The sequence below is a fragment of the Delphinus delphis genome, chromosome 7, assembly GCF_949987515.2.
Source record: "Delphinus delphis chromosome 7, mDelDel1.2, whole genome shotgun sequence".
Lineage (NCBI taxonomy): Eukaryota > Metazoa > Chordata > Mammalia > Artiodactyla > Delphinidae > Delphinus > Delphinus delphis.
The window spans coordinates 15,797,370-15,817,807 of NC_082689.1; the positions used below are offsets into that span (position 1 = coordinate 15,797,370).

A 20,438-nucleotide genomic window follows, 5' to 3' on the forward strand; every position below is an offset into this window, starting at 1 on the left:
TGCTCCGCGGCATGTGGGATCTTCCCGGACCAGGGCTCGAACCCGTGTCCCCTGCACTGGCAGGGGGATTCTTAACCACTGAGCCACCAGGGAAGCCCAGACCAGATACGTCTTAATCCAGGGAATTTTAGTGGCTTATGATTGCAAATCCCCATAAACTGACCATGTTAAAAAAAAAAAAAAAACTTTAATTCTAGAAGAGTTTTAGATTTACAGAAAAATTGCAAAGATAGCACAGAGAATTCCCATCTCCTCCACCCTATTCTGCCTATTAATAACATATTTCATTAATATGCCTCATTTATCGTAGCTTATGAACCAACATGGATACATGATTATTCACTCAAGTCCATGCCTTATTCAGATTTCCTCAGTCTTTACCTAATGTCTCTTTTTGGTTCCAGTCTCCCCTCCGGGATGTCATAACACATTTAGTCATCCTATCTACTTAGGCTGTGACAGTTTCTCAGACTTCCCCTCTTTGATGATGTTGACAGTTTTGAGGCGTACTTGTTAGCTATTTTGTAGAATGTCCTTCTATTGGGATTTGCCTTGTGTTTTATCCCATGGTTAGATGGCTATGGGTTTTTGAGAGGAATATCACAGAAAGTGTCATTCTCAACACATCATATCAAGGGTATGTGTGATCAACTGGAGTTATGGAGTTATCACTGTTGATGTTAACTTTGATCATCTGGTCAGGATAGGTTGTGTTCTGAATTATTTTTATTTACCAGTAAAGAAATAATAACCTCCGTAGAATAAGCATCTTTTGAGTCACTGCAATTTAGGCCTGTTTGGGTAGCTTCTTTTTTAACATTTTTATGGTACTTACCATGCACTAAGAACTGTTTGAAGCTTAACATCTATCAACTCATTTTAACTCCACAACAACCCTATGAAGTAGATACTACTCTCCCATTTCACAGAGGAGAAAACTGAGGCACCAGAAAAGTTAAGCAACTTGTCCAGGTATTGCACAGCTAGTGTCACAGGCAGCGTGGCAGCAGAGTACTTGCTAACCATTAGACCGCACTGCCTCTACATGATGAGCCAGAACTTATTGCCATAAACAGCGCACATTAACTCTTTTTTCATTTGCTCTTTATTTATTTTACTGAAGTATATTTGATGTACAGTATTATAAGTTACAGATGTTCAATAGTGATTCACAATTTTTAAAGTTTACACATCTTTTATAATATTTACAGTTTTATTGTAAAATAGTGGCTATATTCCCCATGTTATACAATATATTCTTATAGCTTATTTTATACATAATAGTTTATACCTCTTAATTCCCTACCCCTACCTTGCCCCATTGTTAACCACTAGTTTGTTTTCTATAACTGTGAGTCTGTTTCTTTTTTGTTATATTCATTTGTTTCTTGTATTTTGTGTGTGTGTGTGTGGTATGCGGGCCTCTCAGTGTTGTGGCCTCTCTCGTTTGTGGAGCACAGGCTCCGGATGTGCAGCTCAACGGCCATGGCTCACAGGCCCAGCCGCTCCACGGCATGTGGGATCTTCCCGGACCGGGGCATGAACCCATGTCCCTGCATCGGCAGGCGGACTCTTAACCACTGCGCCACCTGAGAAGCCCTGTTTGTTGTATTTTTTAGACTCCACATAGTATAAGTGATATCATACAGTATTTGTCTTTTTCTGACTTATTTCACTTAGAATAGTACCCTCGAAGTCCATCCATGTTGTTGCAAATGGCAAAATTTCATCCTTTTTTATGGCTGAGTAGTATTCCATCACATATATACATATATATATATATATATATATATATATATCTCACAGCTCCTTTCTCCATTCACCTGTTGATGAACTTAGGTTGCTCCCATAGCTTGACAATTATGAATAATGCTGCTATGAACATTGGGGTACAAGTACCTTTTTGAAATAGTGTTTTTGTTTTTTTGGATATATACCCAGGAGTGGAATTCCTGAGTCATATGGTAGTTCTATTGCATTAATTCTTTAAAAAGTTTTATCTTTTCAGTATATAGTAGTGAGATCCAGCTCCTAAAGTAACCTCTTAATTGCCATGCTTTCTCTTGATGAAGACAATTCCAATCCCAGCCAACCCAGCACTCCCACAGGCCCTCCTGCCACGGCCCTGACGTGGAGCGTCCAGTTGTCTACAGAATTAAGCCCAGCCCTGCTACCATGGTTCTGAGCTTTCCTGGACGGCAAGTCACTGCTGAAGCAGGCTACTTACCACGTCCTCCACACACCTGCTTTCCCTGCTGCTGCCTTGAATGTCTTTTTCTCATCATCTTCCTAAATCCCCAATACACTGTCTGTGAATCTGTGCAAACTTCCCACATTCCATGGCAGAAATAACTTCTCTCTCTTCTTTATTCCCACCAGAGCCTTATCCCTGGACTACAGACTTGCTTCCTTCTGCCTCCCAGTTTTGCACACATGATTAATATCCTCTACTAAATTCTTGGTTTCTGGAGGCCAGGTTACCTTATCACACAGCAATAATGCCTTCCAGAATAGGACCTGAATAAATGTCAGATTGAATCAACCCAGTTTCTATTTGAAAATGTCAGCTCATTTACTACCTGCTTCTGAGTGGCATTATCTGTCTATACAACTATTCTTTCAACATTACCAATGAGATTTCACTTTATCCTCATGTTTTATACAGAGCTTTATTACAGATCAATAATGTGTGGTGAGGTTCATAGGTCAGGCCTCCTCCCGGCCTTTCTGGGGAGATGCTACCTGTATCTCTATCTTTGAAATAATGGAAGAGTTTGACCACTCTGTCACTATCCGCTGTGTCACCTTGGGCTGGTTACAAGAACCCTCTGGGCCTCTCTCACAGGGCGTTAGAGAGGATTATTGAGATCAGAAATAGAAAATCCTAACATAAACAGTAATGAGTGTTAACAGGGGCTGGGGACTCTTCTGTGTGTGTTATATGTACGGCATGTTCACTCTTCACAACAGACTTACGAGGTAACTATTCTTATCCCCATTTTACAGTTTGGGAAACTGAGGTACAGAGAAGCTAACTAGCAATCCAACGCTACAGAGAGGGTAAGGAGCAGATCTCGAACTCAGACTCAGAGCAGTCAATCCCCCCTCTCTGTGAACATCTGTTCCCCACTAAGTCCTTTGTGAAACAGCTGTCCCCCAAACTTAAACATTCATTTTATTTAGATGGTAGATGGAGGGAATGTATACAAGAGATTACCTGAAACCTCTGCTGTCTGCCATTTACTCAGGTCCTCAAAAAGAAAACGATTCAGCAAATATTGAGTGTCTAACTTATTCAAGGCATGAGCAGGATTCTTGCAAAGTCAATTCAAATCCTAACGTAAATATTGAGTTCCTTGTTACTGACTTAAGATCTCTTTCAACACACCCTTCACCACAGTAGAAACCTAATTCCTACTTGAATGACCAAACTTCACTACACACGGTTAAGGACAATACTATGAGCACCAGGCCTTACAGTCTGTTAAGGTCGATGCCTGTGGCCTGCGTCACGCAAACTCACACTCTTCACGAACGGCCCCTCCTTCCCCTGATGGAAACTCCACATGACACCTTGTGAGTCCTAAAAGTGAGGGACTGGTCCTAGGATATAAAATGATGCTGGCTAACGTACTAGCCAGACACAGAGTAAATTCCAGCATTGTTAACCAAATTCTGGTAATTGTTTAAGACCCCATCAACAGAATGTATTGTATTATCAACAGAAACCAAACCTGGACCTCTCAAAGGGTCCATGGTATCTAAGTGACCGTGAGCCATGGAAGAAATGCCCGTAACTACTAAATAATTACTTCGACTGGTAACGCTCACTTTGTGCTGTTAAGAGTTGGGAGATGTTTCTGCTGTTGGTTTCACGTTAGCCAAACCAGTGACTTTGGTCTAGATCCTCAACCAGGGGTGATTGTGCCCCGAGGGGACATTTTTGGCTGTCACCGCTAGGGAGGGCTGCTACTAACGTCAAGTTCGTGGAGGCAAGGGATGCCGCAGAACACCTGACAATGCACATGACAGCACCTCCAGCAAAGAATTCTCCAGCTCAGAAGGCCAACAGGGCTGAGGTTCTGAGAAACCCTGGTGTGGCCCGGTGTTCCATCTCTCAATTCCTCCATTCAACGGTGAGAATGCATACTAGAGTGAAATTTCAAAATCTTAAATGTTTTGCCCAAACGCACACCACATGCAAGTACGCAGACCTTGAGACCTTCAGAACACTTTCAGTCCTCTTTGGCATAGAGGTTGCACATGTCCTAGGAACTGGGTGGGTGGGACATAAATGCACACCAGCCCTTCCTGTCTCTGAACTTCTCTCCTCTCCATGCCCTGCTTAAAATTTTTTCCTATATCAGTAGTATCTCTCTTCTCAGCACAGAGTTACTCAGGACTTAAAGTAGAAGAACCAGTTTCAAATTTTGCCTAAAATGCAGTTCCAGGCTCTTCACAATCAAACAGCTAAAGGAGGGAAAGAGAAGGGAGGACAGGAAGAGAAGGAAAGGAACTTAACTCCCTCCAGGTTAGTTTGGTTTGTGAAACTTTGTAATACTCCAAGGCCAGACTAGGGCCTTCTTCTGATGTCCCATCACCCTGCCCTCTGCTCATCACAGTCTCCGCACAAAATGATATACTACCCTAAACCACATTTATAAAATGTGAAACAAGGAAATGGAAAGCTCGTGGTTTTTAATGAGCTTCACCTAAGGTCCCTCAAACTTAAGACATCAATCACATTCACTGTTCACATACAGTAAAAAGTATATGTATTTTCAAATGTCATAGAAACCTAATAGTTATTTATGACAATTCCTCCTCTGGTCTGTACATTGGTGGTTTACTGGTATCTTTCTTTCCTTCTTTCTCTTCCTTCAGCTTGATTCCCATTCACTCACCCTTTCCACCAATATCCCCTGGGTTATCTTGCTGTCTTCTGCAGAGAATCCAGATAGAAAGTGGGAACATTCCCATCTCATGGGGACCCAGAAAGCCGTCCTCTTTCTCTTCCTTTTTGGGGCTGGGGAGGCTCATCTCTTCCTAGGGTGAGGACCAACCTGGAGAAACAGGGGAACAGAACTTTCTTACTAGGAATATCTAAACATCACCTCTCAGATAGTCCCCAAACACACCACTCCTGCACCCTACTAGTGTTCCTTCAAGAAGTGCTACTTCTTGCTAAGCTGCTCACACGGCTTCTCTTGGTTTTAATAAAATCAAGAAGATCTGTCTCATGTTCCTCATGGAGCTTCCAGCTCTCTACATTTGTGTATTAAAAGTTTAAGTGGACCAAGGGGGTGAGTGATGCCAGGGACTAGATGTAAGCTGGACTGAAATTCTGTGAACCGCTTTGACAATAACATTTCCCCTCCCTGGCTCTGGAACCGCATGCGCACCCACGAAGTACTGAGAGCTACCACCATCCCGTACAGTCAGCGTCGGGAAATCAGCAAGATCTGGCTATGAGTTTGCGTTTTCATGCCTCCTTAAGGCTCAGGAAGCAATATTTCGGGAGGTGGGGGCAAACACACTGTTCAGCTCGAAAATTTCCTCTAGATGGTGAAAGGAAAATGCCATCCGTCGGCTTCCACCCCGAGAAGAACGAGGCAGGGCTGCCTGGGCTTTGCTAATAAAAGCGGAAAGTGTAAATGGTTTGGTGGTGACTGGCTTTAGCCCTTGGCCGGAGAAATGACATCACGATTTTCACAAAGGACAAGAACCGCCGCTGCCGCCACCGCTGAGGCTGCTGCTTCCCCTCCCTGCGCGGGTCCCGCATTACATCACCGGTGAGCTCCTGCGGGTGGGGGGAGAGAAGGCTTTGCCAGGGACTCAGCCCCAGACCAAGGAGGATAAACACGGAATAACAAGGATACGGGGCGGGGGGGGGGGGGAGGGAGAAGGAGAAGTAAAAAGCAGGACCAGGTTTCCTACCACGACCCTGAACGTGTGTATGGGGTGGGGTGTTGCACGGGCACCGACTCCTTAAAGCAGCCGCACCCCAAATTCCGTTCCCGCATCGCACAACCCACCCTCCTTCAACTCCCAATTCCAAGTCCAACAAAAACCGACATCCAAAGCGGCCTGGGAAGTCGCGTTGAGAGGCCCAAGGGGGACGGCAGAGAGGCTCCCGGGGACTGGGAGGGACCACGACGCCCGCTCCTCCTTAGGGGAGTGGGGGGAAGGCGGTGGCCGCTGCGCCCCCGCCCGGCCCAGCCAGCGGTGCCTCCCCCGCCAGGCAACAGCGGCCAGAGGGGGGAGGCAGAAGCGCCTCCTCCGTGCCAGGAGCCGAGACGGCGGCGCAGGGGGAGGAAGGCGCCTCTCCTTACCCCCGATGAGGGGCGGGTCATGCCATGGCAGCGCCGGCGAGCCACAGCGGCGGCGGCGAGCGGAGCCCAACCAGCAGCCCCCGGAGCTCGACAGTGGCCCGGGACGCCGCGGCGGGAGCCCGGGACGGCCAGGACGTGGGAGCCAGGAGCGCATCGGTGACGGTCCCCGGCCTCCCTCCGCTTGAGGACTACGAGTGCAAAATCTGCTACAACTACTTCGACGCAGACCGGCGCGCGCCCAAGCTGCTGGCGTGCCTGCACACCTTCTGCCAGGAGTGCCTGAGCCGGCTGCAGCTCCGCGCCGCCGCCGCCGCCGCCGCGCCCGAGCGCCCGCTGCGCCCGCCGCCCTGGCACGGGCCGCCCAGCGCCATCGCTTGCCCCGTGTGCCGCCACCGCACGCCGCTGCCCGACAGCCGCGTGTACGGCCTTCCCAATAACACCAAGCTCGCCGAGGCCTTCCCGCTGGCCCTACGCGCCGCGCACGACCCGCTGCCCCAGGACCGCCTCCTGCCGCTGCCCGCACGCCACCCAGCGCCCGCCGCGGCCCAGTCGCCCGCCCCGGCCCCGCCGCGGCCGCCGGCCGCCGGGGACGCGGCCCGAGGACCAAGCTCCAGCGCCGGCCTGCGCGCCCCGGGCTCTTACGAGAGCTGCCAGAACTGCAAGCGCGCCGCGCTCACCGCGGGCTGCGTGTGCGTCGTCTTCTCCTTCCTCTCCATGGTGGTGCTGCTCTTCACCGGCCTCATCTTCGTCAACCACTACGGCGGCGGCGGGCCCCCCCCGGGGGGCGGGACGTCCCCTGATGCGGCCCCGGCAGCCGGTTTGCCCTTGCCTTCGCCCGTGGGGCCCATCTGCCTGTCGGTGGCCAGCATCCTGGCGCTCTTCTCGGTCGTCGTCACTTGGGTTATCTGCTGGCTCAAGTACCGGCCCGAGGGCGCGGCCACGGGCTCGGCTGGGGGCGGCGGCGGCGGCCCGAGGGCGCGGGCGGCGGCGGAGGCGGGCGGCGCGCGGAGAAGCGACACGTAGTGGGGCCACACGCCTGGCCTCCCTCCCATACCTCCACCGCGGTCCGAGAGGAGGGGGCCTCTGGCCCGGTGCTCTTGAGCTTCTCCGCCCTCTGCGGAGGGCGGCCCCCGGCCGCTCACCCCCTCACCGCCCGGTCACGGCAGAGCTTCGGTTTTCCGCGTCTCTGGCCTTTCAAGTCCACGCTTCCGCGCTGGGCCAGAGAAGGAAACCGAGGAGGCGGGGATGCTGGTGGCAGTCCCATCTCCCTGGACTGTGCAAGGTCAACTTCCGCTTCATGCACCACCCTCATCCTCGCCAGAGTGCACAGCCATCCCTCCCTGGGGTCCGAGGATTTGCAAGAAGACGAGGAAGGAGCAGTGGGATGCCCGCTGCCCCGCCTGGAAGATGGTTTTCTGGATGCTGTGACTTGAGAGTTTCTTTAAGGGTATAGGTGCTAGCTCACGTCTGCAGCAGTTGTGAATGGACCTAAATTGTCCAGAGGAAGCATGAATGAGATGTAAACGTGAACGGTTTCCCTGCTTCCTGGAGGCCATGGCGAGTGAGTGAGCCGGAGCGCTGAGAGTGACGTTCAACCCCCGGGGGCACGGCGCTGGCCTGAGTTGGGAGGCTGCACCGACCAACAGTCCGCATAAGTGAGCGATTGGGCAGGTGCTCAGCGCGCGTGCGCGCTCACATCTGCCGCTGGAGTCTTCGGAGCACAGCAAGGGTGGCGCGCACAGGGCGGTGGATCCGTCTGCTAGCGGCCCGACAGAGTCCAGAAGTTACATCTCCTGGAAACTTGTGATTGTTTTATTCACGGTGTTGCTACCAGGAAGTCATTTCATCTTCTGTAACTGGGCTCAGGGAGCTTAACGAGCCCGTTCTCTCTTCGCTTCTCAAAGCTGACTTACTGTTGCCCCCACCTGGAAGATATTGAAAGCTATTCACGCGGAATAGAAACTGTAGGCTTCCCCTGCCTTTTTTCTTAATTTCATTTTTAAAATAATTTATTTTAGAATATATAAATCTGGAAATTTTGTGCATTAAGATTTATGGAAAAGTTGTTTGATAAGCAGTAATATTTCTCCCGTACCTCTAGTCCAAATACATTTCAAAAGTAGGGGCGGCAGTAAAGGCGTGTTGGTAATTGATTCAAGATTTTATACTGTAAAACAACTGACTTTCAATTATCTGATCAAATAGAAAATACTGCTCAAAAAACGAAACTGACAAATCAACTGACAGGTCTTTCATCCTTTGATTACAAATATATATTATACTTATCAGAAAAATATTTTGAATTCAGCTGTTTGATATTATTAGAAATCACTGAAATGTTCACATCTGATCACATTAGATGAAAAAGAACACGTACCTATCCGATTTTGTAACTAAAAAGACGAATTGAGAGTGTATGTTGCAGGTGGATTAGATGTTTTAGAAAGAAAAAAACCCTGAATTGTTCCAAATGTATTTTATATGAAAACATTCTTTATTCCATCTTCTGAAATTTGGAATAAGACAAAGTTTTCATGCCTAAAAATCACAGAAGCTACTGAGGGTATGCTGTTATTCCTCATGTATTTATGCAAGCTGTCTGCATGATATCTTGACACTATTAACCAAACTTGAATGGAGCACTTGTATCTATCATAGAGTGAAGTAATTTATGGGCCGCTGATAAGTGGTATGGCTGCAATTTAGGAATTGCAATATAGTATGTTGTGTGTCTGCACTGTCAATAAAAACAAGAAGCATTTATAGAAAAAATCTGTTTTCATGAAACTTATTTCATGGGGAAATTGCTCTGAGTTATTTTGGTGGTGCTTCTTTTCCTGAAATACACAACCTCATCCAAATTCTATCAAAAATTTCACATTTTGAATAGGGCTGAGAGAGCAATAACTCACATGTGGGAGTACACTGCAAAGGCATTTCATGGAATTACTTCTAGGGTTTAACGGAACTCCTGAAGGCCAGGTGAGATCTGTTGTATTTTAAAGACTTACCCAATCCACTACTATAACGTTCCCCTAAAACTAAACTCTGTTGTCAGATTTTGTTCTCAGTTTCTGCAAAATGTTTTCAGTTTCCTAATACTAAGACTCACACTTCAGAGATTGGTTTTAATTTACTTTTACCTCCAACAAATAACTTGTGTTATTTTTATTTCTGTATTCATTTTAACCTTGTATCCTTTGTTTACCTCCAGTGCCGAGATTCTGCTAGTATTCACAACTGTTTAGTTGTACAAGTGCAGTTACACATATATATGTGTAGTTACTAGAATGTACATGCTAGTAACAGAACTTGGCTTTGTGGATGTAACCATGTGTACCTGTGGGCACACACATGTGTTTGCTATTTCATTCCCTTAAATTGGCAACCTAGAAGTTTGTCTGAAGTTACCTGGGGACCAGCTTCTTATAGAGTTTATTTATGTTCCACAGAGGAAGGTACAACAATGACATAAACTGAATTATTCCTCATAAATGAGAAAGAGATCTTTGAATTGCCTGAGTCACGACACAAGCCACATTTTGCTTCTTTCATAGGTTGCAGATGTAAATCTCTTGTAATGAGAAATTTGAATAGTTTAAAATCAAATATATATAATTAATAGCTCAGTACCTGACCATAGAGAGATTATTTTTTTCTTGGCTAACTTTGTTTTATTGCTAATTTCTGACTTCTTTATCAGGAATTGAGTGGCAGGATGAGGCGATGGAAAACATTTTTCCAATTTCTAGTGGTTTTCTGGCATTCAGCTGTTCCCCCATTTTGCAGATGTGATTTCACCATTCCTGCATCACATGGAAAGTCCTGGTATACCAGCATCTTAGAGCATGAATTTAGCAGACATTGTTTAAATGACCAGTGAATTGTCTGAAGGGCTCCTGTGACAGTGGAGTACTTTTCTCTCTTCTCATGGAAATTCTCATCTCCTGGGAAGAGCTTGACTCAACCCTGGGCACATCTCCAGCTCTTGAGTATGAACTACTAGTAAAATCACTGCAAAAAGCCCAACTTTGTCTGGCCTGAATACCTGCTCAAGAACTCATGGTTTCCATGGCCCAGGTTCTGCTTGGGTTCTGAGACTGCTGGTTAGAATTATCTTGAGGCTTCTATAGAATCTAAATTTCCAGTGAAAGAAACTCATCTTGTTGGTGATTGATAGATTAAATACTTGGCCTCTAAATGTAATATGTTTTGGTGAACAGTGTCCACATCCATAAAGAACCTTGGTTTGGGTTCTAAAGACCAGTAATCTCACCCAGGAGATATGAGTCTGAATAATGGCTCTCTCCTTTCTTGGAAGGACCTTGGCAAGTTATTTAACCTCTTTGAGCCTCAGGCTTCTCATCTGCAAAATGGGAACAAAAGGAATCAGCCCTGCTTTCCTTTTGGGGTTGGCAGGCATAAGGATTTGTATACATAGGAGGGTATATGGGTGAAAATGCTTTGGAAACAAGCCCTATGTGGATCTTTAGTTTTGTTTTCATTCAGGTTTGCAAGGGTCTAATATCACCTCCTCAGAGAGGTTTGCCCTCACCACTCTATCCCCAAGGGAATATCTACTGAAGTTTTATTTTCTTCTTAACACTACTATCTGCAGTGGTCTTATTTATTTGTTATATGCTTTATCTCAATCTCCTGCAACCAGAATGTAAAAACAAGGGCAGAAACCTTGTCTGGTCACCCATTCTATCCACAAAGCCTTAGCCAGTTCTTGGCATATGGTAAGTGGCAGATAACTAGTCTGCTGACTGGGCTTAATGGGAAACCCTGGACTGAATGTTAAGTGACTTGACTTCCCCTCAATAACTCCTGAGACCCTGGGGGACTTAGGTAAACAATTGCTTTCCCCCAACTTCATAAGGAATTTTGAAAGGTGAAAAAATATACCAAAAAGCACCTTGAGTTATGAGAAAAAGCAGTTCTATTACAGCAAAACTCGAACTGCAATGTAGTCAGTGACAGGAGACAGTGGAGAGACTAAAAGACATCTGGCCTCCATTTCCGATCATTTTCTGCATTTTAAGATTTCAAGGTATGAATCCTTTTGGCTACCTTCTTTATAAGCACGTCTGCCCCATCCCCTCCAAAGCTGGCAGCACCTACGTAGTTGGGATAAGCTTACAATGCAGTGAAATTTCCCCACAACATTGAGAGCAAGAGCTATTAAATTTCTCATTATGTGTTACTCCCTGTTTTACTAATTCTTCAATCTTTGCCACTTTAAATAAATCATCCTTCATAGACTTGCTAAATTTATCATCTCAGTAGCTGAGTAATCCCCCATTAATCTGTGATCCAACTCATCCTCTTTAATCATTTAATTCCCATTAGCTAATATTCGTATTTTAAATTTCTGTTATGATCCAAAGATGATTACCTTCATGCCATGGGCATTGAACTGCATCCCTGTTAAAGATAAGTAGCATACTTCTTCCTCTGAAACAATATGTTTTTATCGTATATGTTATAGAGTAAGTTTGTGGAATATCAAATATTTACTACAGTAAATATTTATGAAATGAGTATTAGAAATGACCGTAGCCGGAGCTTGGTTCCAAGTTATGTGAATGAAGAAATTACGAGAGAGATTTTATCTATCTTTTGCTAGATCTCTTTTCATTGTGCATTTAAGAAAAGCTTTGTAATACATACCATTAGCATTGTTTCTATCCATTGATCAAACTTGCAGCTTCCTTTCTCTTATACAAAACTAAAACATGCCAAAGAGAGGCAAGTTTGCTTCTGTGATAAATTCACCATCATGCTTGATTATAAAATACATTCAGGGAAGTAAGAGTGTTCAATCTCCAAGAATATTCCTAGGAGCTCAGGAAGAATGTGCACACTTCCTTTAGAAAAAAATTGTCTTTGCATGTAAAATTGGATTATCTTTGGCTTAGAAATACCACATCTCCATGGGGTGGAAGAGGGGGTAGTGCTGAAGTAGGAAGAAAGAAGGTAGAGAAGATGTGCAAAAAAGTTCTCCTAACCCCTAGTATTACAAACACACATTCCGAAATAAACGGGAGAGAAAGTGTTTAATCGCTGCAAGAAGAGAACACGTTTATTTCAGCAGTTATTTCAAGAACCATGGTAATAATTGAGTGGCTCAGCTATCTCTTACCACAATGACAGTACTCTCTATCACATGGAAATGATACTTTGATAAGATTTATATGTCTACTGTGTGTGCATTTAAAACTAGTTTCTAGTCAAACTTGGGAGGTGGAGAGCAATTGCACCTGACTTGCAGCTTGGGGCTGGGGAGGTGGGTGGGGTGGGGAGGGGAAGGATTAACTTCAAGTTGTCAAGCAGACAGTTTTTGCTTGGAAGAAAATTTGGGACTGAACTCTGCAAGGAAAAGATTTGTCCCTAGAGTCAATTTCTTATTAAATTCACACACAGCAAACTTATTTCCTGATTTGAGCCTTAGCAGAGGTTCTCAACTCTGGCTGCAGTTTAGAATTACCTGGAGAGCTTAAGAAACAAAACAAAACAAAACGCGGAAGCACCCGTCCCGCCCCCGGGTCGAGACATTTATTTAATTGGTCTGGGAGTAGGGGTGGGGGTGGGGAGGGGAGGTGCAGCAGCAGTTTTTAAAAGGCGCCCCAGGTGATTCTACTGAGCAGCAAGATTTGAAAGCCATTATACTTCACAACGTTGTTTATTGAAATGCTACGTTCTCCCCAATCCCACTTTAATGAACTAAACGCCGCCAGGTTTCTTAGAAAATGGGAGATTGTGGACTAATGCTTGGATTTTGGAAACGGCCATAATTTGGATAACTATTTGTTGCTCTGACTGTTCCCTCTGTCTCTACACACACACACACACACGCACGCACGCACACTCACACTGTTGACTTTGTATTCCCAGGAAAGTTAGGTAAATATTTGCCTCCTAATTGCGGGCGCTCGTGATCTTTCCTAATGTGGCGGGGATGACGGCTGCGCCTCCGCACATTACAGGGCTTTTCCGTGGGCTCCCCTCGGTCCCTCGAAATAGGGGTGTGCTTTCCAAGTCAAAATTCAGTGACAACGTGGGGATTTGAGGGTGGATTATATGGCTAACCAAGAAAGTCTAGAGGTTAAATTAACAAAACCTCGCCAGTTGACAGCTGTGGGTGTCATCGCCCGTGACAACTGAAGGGGAAGCTGCTGGTCACCAACAGGTGTGGACACGCGAGCAGATCCAGAGCAGAGAGTAGTGTTTTAAGATATTCGCTAGGAGAGTTATTACATTCTTTCAAAAGACCCTTCCGAGTAGCCGTTCAGCGTACAAATTAATTCCACACTCTTGGATGCAGGTGTAAAGGGATTTGCGCTGAGACCCAGCGGCCAGCGATGGGAGGAGGAGGATCACCTCGATTTCTGTGCGTTTTAACGCGGACGCCCGAGGTAGCTCGTAGCTGAGCGCAAGGACTATCGGGGCGAAAGTGCGGGCGCGGGGACCGCCGAGGGCAGCCACCGCGACAGGTCCCCGGGGAGGCTCCTGGGGCGGGCGGGGTGGAATCCGCATCCTGGGGCTGGCCTGTGCCCGCTCCCGCGCAGTCTCCCGGACTGGAGAGAACTCGAGGCCGCCCGGGGCGACAGGCTAGTCCCCGCACAACTGGGCCAACGACAACGACTTAAGCGTGTCCCTTTCGCAACCCCGACCCCAAACCCCAGCCCAGTAATCTCCAAGCTTGCGATCCCGAAGGGCAGGCCGGGGAGAAGTCGAAGACACAAGGACGCCGTCACCAGCGCATTCGTCGCGCGCGGCGGAACCAGCTGGCACGGTGCCTTACAAACTCAGCCACTCGACATCGCTGCTTAGCTTGTTTATTTGTTTTGTCTTCGTATGGAAACTGGTCTTCAGCCCCTAACTCTCCGGATTCTGTGACGTCCCGATTTCAGGGTCTGAAGGTTTATGATCCAGTGGTGTCCTTACCATCTTTGGATGTCCACGGGCCCTCCCAGCGCCCGCCCCATAGCTGTCGGTTCGCATCTATCTTCCTTCCTCCCTCCCTCCCTTCCTCTTGGCCCCGCTGCGGGGCTTGAGGGATCTTAGCTCCCCACTGGGGACTCAACCCGTCCCCGCAGTGAAAGCGCGGAGTCCTAACCACTGGACCGCCAGGGAATTTCCCGCATCTATTTTTAAAAAGAGCAGAGAAGCCCCACATATGTAGGTTGAGAAGAAAGACACCGAGTGCGGTGGCTGCGGGGCGCGGAGTCGCTTGTCTGTCCCGTCATTTCTCTGCTGCTTTTTGGTCCGCAAGCCGGCTTCTGCCCGAATCCCAGCCCCGCGGGGCTCCGAAACCCTCTCCCACCTCCCGCCCCCTTCCGCATTGTCCCCACGGCTTTCAAAGACGCAAAAGGTGTCCTGACAAACCTTCCCATTGTCGGGCGGGCGGGTCAGCGGGACGTGGACGCGAAGGGTTGGGGGCTTGGAAATACCTTAGGCATCTTCGGGTTTCCTCTTGGAAATTCCTCGCAGTTCCCCGCGGGGGCGGCGCTGGCATCCGACCCCAGACCTTCCACCACCACGAAGCGGTCCTTAAGGAGGAGAGGTTCGCCACACGGCTAGGGGCCTAGGAGGACTTCAAGAAGCCCGGCCCACGCCACGTTCCAAATATAGCGCTGATCCGCAGGGGGCAGGAAGATTTGGATTCTTTCTGCCAACACTCACCAGCTGCCTGCCACGTGCCCGGCCCGAAGCAGGGGCGGCTGAACGATGCTAAGTGTCTCAGGTTCTTCTCCGCACGGAAATACAGGCTAATAAACTCTGGGAGTAAGAAAACGGGGTGTTTAAAATAAGCAAAAATTTTTAAGTGGGATTGTTTTCATTGGAAGGTTTTAAAAAGGGAACTGAAAGGGAGTAAATTTCCAAATTATTTTCAATCGAGATAAGATAGATCAGTGCCTCCCGGGGGCATTAAAGGTAACTTTTGTTGACATTTATTTACAACCAGAACAGGGCAAACAATGAGAGGTAAAGTATTTAACCAGCTCCCAGATTCCATCCCTTTGGGGTTCGATGCCAGCGTTAGAAACCTGTAGGGCTTTCTAACTGAACAGGAGTGGCAACACCACATTGTGGGGGGTTTAAATCTTAGTTTTGTTGCTTCCTAGCTGTGTAACCTAGAGTAAGTTAAGTAATGTCTCTGGTCCTTTGTTTTTTAATTGGGTACATTTTAATTGGGTACAATCTAGGTTTTTTTAAGCAGTAAGTAAATTAATCTTTGTAAATGGCTGAGAATAATGCCAGTACCTATGAAGTGCTCAATACATTTACGCTATTACTCTTATATAATGTTTTATTACTATTATTATACAATGATAATGTGCCAGTATGATTAAGGGCTGTTGTTGCCACACAATTTCCCCAGTTCTCCCAAGATGGGGAACCCAAGCCTCTAGACCAAGGAGTGCCGGGCTTTCTGAGGACTCATGTTGCCAACCCCAGGACACCGGGCATGTTCTGAGAAGTCTCCTGGAAAGTGTGGTCTGATTCCTGGGAGGGAGCCTGGGACAGGTGATGGAGACATGGCTCAGCAGCCTGTAGTGGTGGGGAGAGGTTGGTGGCACCAGAAAAGCCTGACCTCCCTACACTGGTACTTTGATAAGTGGTACCTTAAAAGCGTTTGTTCCAAGTGTTGATTTTATCCATGCTTTCTCCCATCACCCTGCACTTCTGTAACGTGTGAGTGGGCAAAGTCCTATCCCTATTTCTTGTTTTTAACATAAATGAATTCTAAAACCTTGGGAGCAAACTAAATGACTTATTCTTAAGTCAACTCTCTGTATCCTGGTAGCCCCTAGTATACAAGTATGTCCCCCATGACCACATATTCTGGAACAGTGAAATTGGAGATTCAGACCACTTTTCCCAGTGCAAATGTGTCCTTCAAATTAGAAAAAGTCATTTCTTGTTGTCTACAATGAACCCACCTTGACTAACGTCAATTAGGATTTTTTTTAATCAGCAATATCTTAGTCATAATGTTTCTTCAGTATTTCGTTATTCTCTCTCCCCCTCCCCTTTTCAGTCTTCAAGCAAAATCCTCTTTTCTTCCAGGACTTTTCATTTTCTTCTCTTTTTGTCTGTCTCTGAAAACTTCTATTTTTAGGGTACTTTCCTGCTTTTTGAGCTCAGGAATCTTCTTTGATTTCTCCCTCCTGGAGTGACTTGCCAATCTCTCCACAGAGTCCACCATGCTCCAGGATCTAGCTCCTGCCTTCCTGGGTCATCCTGCCCAAATGAAACCTCACCATTTGCTCCTTTCTGAAACTGGGGCTACCTCACCAATCAGTGCCTCCTCCCCTACTTGGAAATGTGACCTTGTTTGGGGGGGACCTTTGATTATCCTTTCTATTACAGGGATGACTCTTATGATCTCATTGTAACAGGACAGCCTGGGCTTTCTGAGAACCTCTTCAGCCTGCTTTGGAGATAGAAAACATAGGTCTGAGGTGCTACAGGGATTCCCTTTCCACGTGCACCTTCTTACCTCTGCTGCAGGTACACACTGTTTCTCTTTTTCTCCCTTACTAAGTAGCTCCAAAATCTACTAAGACTTTATCAGTAGTTTTCTGACAAGTAAGAACTGCTCCCTTTTGTTGAGTAGTGTTTCTGCTACCATTCTGAGAAAGCCACGGCCTCCTTTCAAGCCCCCACTGCAGGGCTGCATGCTGTTGTTTCTACTTTATCTGCTGGTTCCCTTGATCCCAGACTTTCACAGGGAAAGGTGTTTTCAAAGCCTTCCTATTAATAACATGTGAAGCCTTGTGAAGACATTCTCTCCTGAATGGTCCTGCTTGTTTCCTTCGCGTTTACCTCACAAGGCCGTTAGCTGGGGAAGGATGATTGGTTTCGCTAGGGTCTAGGGCTCCTATGGAGGAGTCCTTCCTTTCCCCTTCCCCTCAGAGTGGTGGCAGCTGCTGGGAATCATTCAGGAGGGACACGCACATCAGCCCCGCCCTGTGGAGCAGCGCATTTCTAGTCTGCCCAACTTTTCTCCTGCCTGGAAGGACTTTTCTCCAGTTTGGGGAATGGGAATGACAGGTCCCGGTGACTGGGGGGTCTGGATACCAAGAAGTTGGGCCTTCATTTTCTCTCAAATAATCATGCAATTTTCAGACCATGGGCACTGAGAGGAAGACTCCCAGGCTCCTGCTGGATTTTTGAGCCACAGACGTGGGAAGGGAGGCGACAGGGAAATCTCGATCTCCTGACCCTCAAAGGTGACATTACTCCCAGAGGTGGGGTGACGGATGGCTCCAAGGAAGCCTCTGTCTGTCGCTGGGAAGATTCAGTCCCCTGTCACCCCTTTAGGAGCCTGAATGAAGTGTCTTCAGAAAGAGGACAGTGGGAAACATCTGGAGAGACTTCAAGCCCCAAGAGGACCCAACAGCTGCCTCTTTCCAGGCAGAGCACCTCTGCAGGTTTGGCTGCCCAGGCCCGGCCCCGAGTATTGCCAGGACTTCAGAATGCTCCACCCACTGGCGGTAATAACTCCGTAAGGTGTTTTCTATCTACACGTGTTTTTCACTTTCTCCCTTCACCCTTTTCCTTCCTTCAGCAATCACTCCTTCCTACCTCCCTTCTCTGCAGGAATCTACCTCTATGGAACCTGCCCAGGCCTTTTCTGCTGACATAGCAATGCCCCCACCCCACTCCACCCCACTCCAACGTTGAATACCCCCTCTCCCCCTCGGTCCTGTGAGCTTCGCCAGAGCTGAGCTGCACCCTTAAATCAATCTCCTGACAAGTTACATTTATATTCTCTTTGGTTATTTTCTGGAACATCGGCTCTGCCAGGTTGAGGACTGTGGTTTGTTTTCCTCACAAGGGTAGCCCCAGCCCTCGGAAAAGCACGTAGTAGAAGCTCAAGAAGTATATGTGGAATCAATGCGAAGCTCTGAGACAGCTCTGGGAACACAGCCAGAAGACAAGCCGACCAATGGTGGGGGCAGGGGGAGAGTAAGGTAATCAAAACCGCCCCAGGGAAAGGCTTCAAAGGCCAGGCTTGCAAGTGTCTCAGGCCTTGAAGATGACCAGTGAGTAAAGGAGCCTGAACATTTCATGAAAACTTTCAGAGGGGGAATGAATGATTGAGAGAGTGTCGGAAACCGAGTATGCCCAGCCCCCGCACGGAGGAAGCCCCAGGAAAGAGGGCGACGCTCCAGGCGCTGCTAAAGCCAGGAGGATGGTGCTAGCCGGCCACCGCCTCGCTCAACCCCTGGGCTCCGCCAGCGCGGCCCAAATCAGGACAGCAGGTCCCGCTTCTCCTCGGGCCATCGGGTCCCCAGGGCGTGCGCCAAAGCAGGCTGCTCCGGGCACCGCGCTCCTGAGAGAAGCTCAGATTGCGCGTTGAGACTTTCCGCCTCCTGGGAAGGCTACGAAAAGCCCGCCCGCCAAGGACGCGGAAGGATGCAAGGGCGGGCAGACCAGTCCTTTAGGGTACAGTAGGCTGAAAGCCCAACCTCCGACGCCAGGCTGGAGGTTGCAAAACCGAGAGAGGCACCTAGGAGCGCACCCTACGTGCTTCGGGGTCGGATCCTCGCTGTCCGATCTCAGAGAGGCCACGAAGAGGGCTTGCGCAGCACCCACCTCTTCCGCTATGGCCTCGGAAATAATTACCCTATTAGGTTTGTGCCCTAAATTGCCCCCCCCTTTTAAATCCGGCAGAATCTCTTTATGGGGCTCCAGCGGAAGCATCTCAGCTCCGATGTTCCAGGTTCAAGGTGCAGAGAGGACGGGACCTGCTAGGATGGCGTAGGAGGGGTGGGGGGAGGGTGAGAAGGAGCTCAGGCCGAGGGAATAATGCTGGCCAGGTTGAGAAGGGTGGTCTCACAGACACCCTACCGCAGGACGCTTTCCGGAGTGAGCTCAAGGGTCCCTGCCCTCAGCTGACAGAGTGCAGTGGGGCTGCCTGGAAGGAAGCTGAATTTGGCGGCCCCCATCTCCAGCCAGCTTTCCCACACGGGACCTGGAGTCTTCGAGCTTTTCTGGGTTTCTCTGCCAAGAACTAGAGCCCCACCCCTCCCACGCTCTCCTGCCCAATGCAGGCGTCCTCTTGCACCCTCCAGCGCCTGGGAGGGTTTGGCCTCCTGGACAGCTTCTAAGGTCCTCCCCGCCCCGCCCCCCAGGGCAGCTCTCAGGGGCGTCCTCGGGGCGACAGGACTGCGTTTTCTTCTCTCCACCCCTGTCTCCTCGCTCCAGGAGTAAATGAGCCCCTCCCAGGAACGCTGCTCAGCTCGGATTCGGGCCCCGCAGAATCGAGTTTGGTCCGGCTCCTTCTAAGAGCATCCGAGGGAAGAGGAGGGTGGGGAACTGGCTGGGGGGCAGGGGGCTGAAGAAACTGGCCGTGGGGTGTGTTCGAACGAGTCTGCTTGTGAGTTGCTGTGTGAGTAAATGAGCGAGTGCCCAGATGCGGGAGGGACCTGAGTGGGGGACACCGGGCTCTGTCGGGGCTCCGGGAACCGTCGGGCGCTCGCGCAGCAGGCTCTAGGCTCGGGGAGAGGCCTGGCGTGGCCCGGAGGGCCGCGTCTCCCCCGGCCGCCACTGCAGCGCTAGCCGGGAAGGGTGGACACGATGCGGACACCGCTGGCTTCTCGGCTCCTTCCCCAAAGGCGCTCCGGGAAGGGATTAGGCGCCCGCTGTACTTTCGCTTTGGGCCTGATTGATGCGCCCCGCGCACTGAGGGCTGCGTAATTAATAAAGATTACGCCCGTTTTGTCGAAATGTCCCTCTTAATTAATGGAGAGGAGGACGCGAAGGGTGATTTATTTGCATGTGGAAAATTCGCTCTGCGGTGCGGGCTTTGCCCTGTGGAGGCGGCCGCTGGGACCCAGGCCACCACCAGACTGAGGCGTTCTCGTTCCGGATCGAGGTGTCCCCCATCCTGTTCCCCTCGCCTCGTAGTCTCGGGGATCTACTCCCTGGCACTCAACACCCCCTCCCCCCAGTCTGCCATCACTCTAGCTCGGGGTGGCCCTCCCTTTCCTCAAAGGACAATGGGAGACCTGGCGGGCACTCCCCTCTCTCGCTCCTCCCGGCTCGCTCCCCTCTGCACCTCCTTACCGCTCCCCCTCCTGTCCAGAG

General features: G+C 48.8%; 1 protein-coding gene across 1 annotated transcript; it reads left to right on the top strand.

The window, feature by feature from the left end:
* The first annotated feature begins 6,341 nt into the window (after positions 1 to 6,341).
* Positions 6,342 to 8,588, top strand: RNF228 (ring finger protein 228). Its single transcript, XM_060015511.1, has one exon. The coding sequence runs from the start codon at positions 6,357 to 6,359 to the stop codon at positions 7,353 to 7,355; it is 999 nt and encodes a 332-aa protein (XP_059871494.1). The 5' UTR covers positions 6,342 to 6,356; the 3' UTR covers positions 7,356 to 8,588.
* Positions 8,589 to 20,438: the final 11,850 nt, after the last annotated feature.

Coding starts and splice junctions, on each gene's coding strand:
- RNF228 (XM_060015511.1), top strand. CDS start 6,357: ATGGCAGCGCCGGCGAGCCACAGCGGCGGCGGCGAGCGGAGCCCAACC.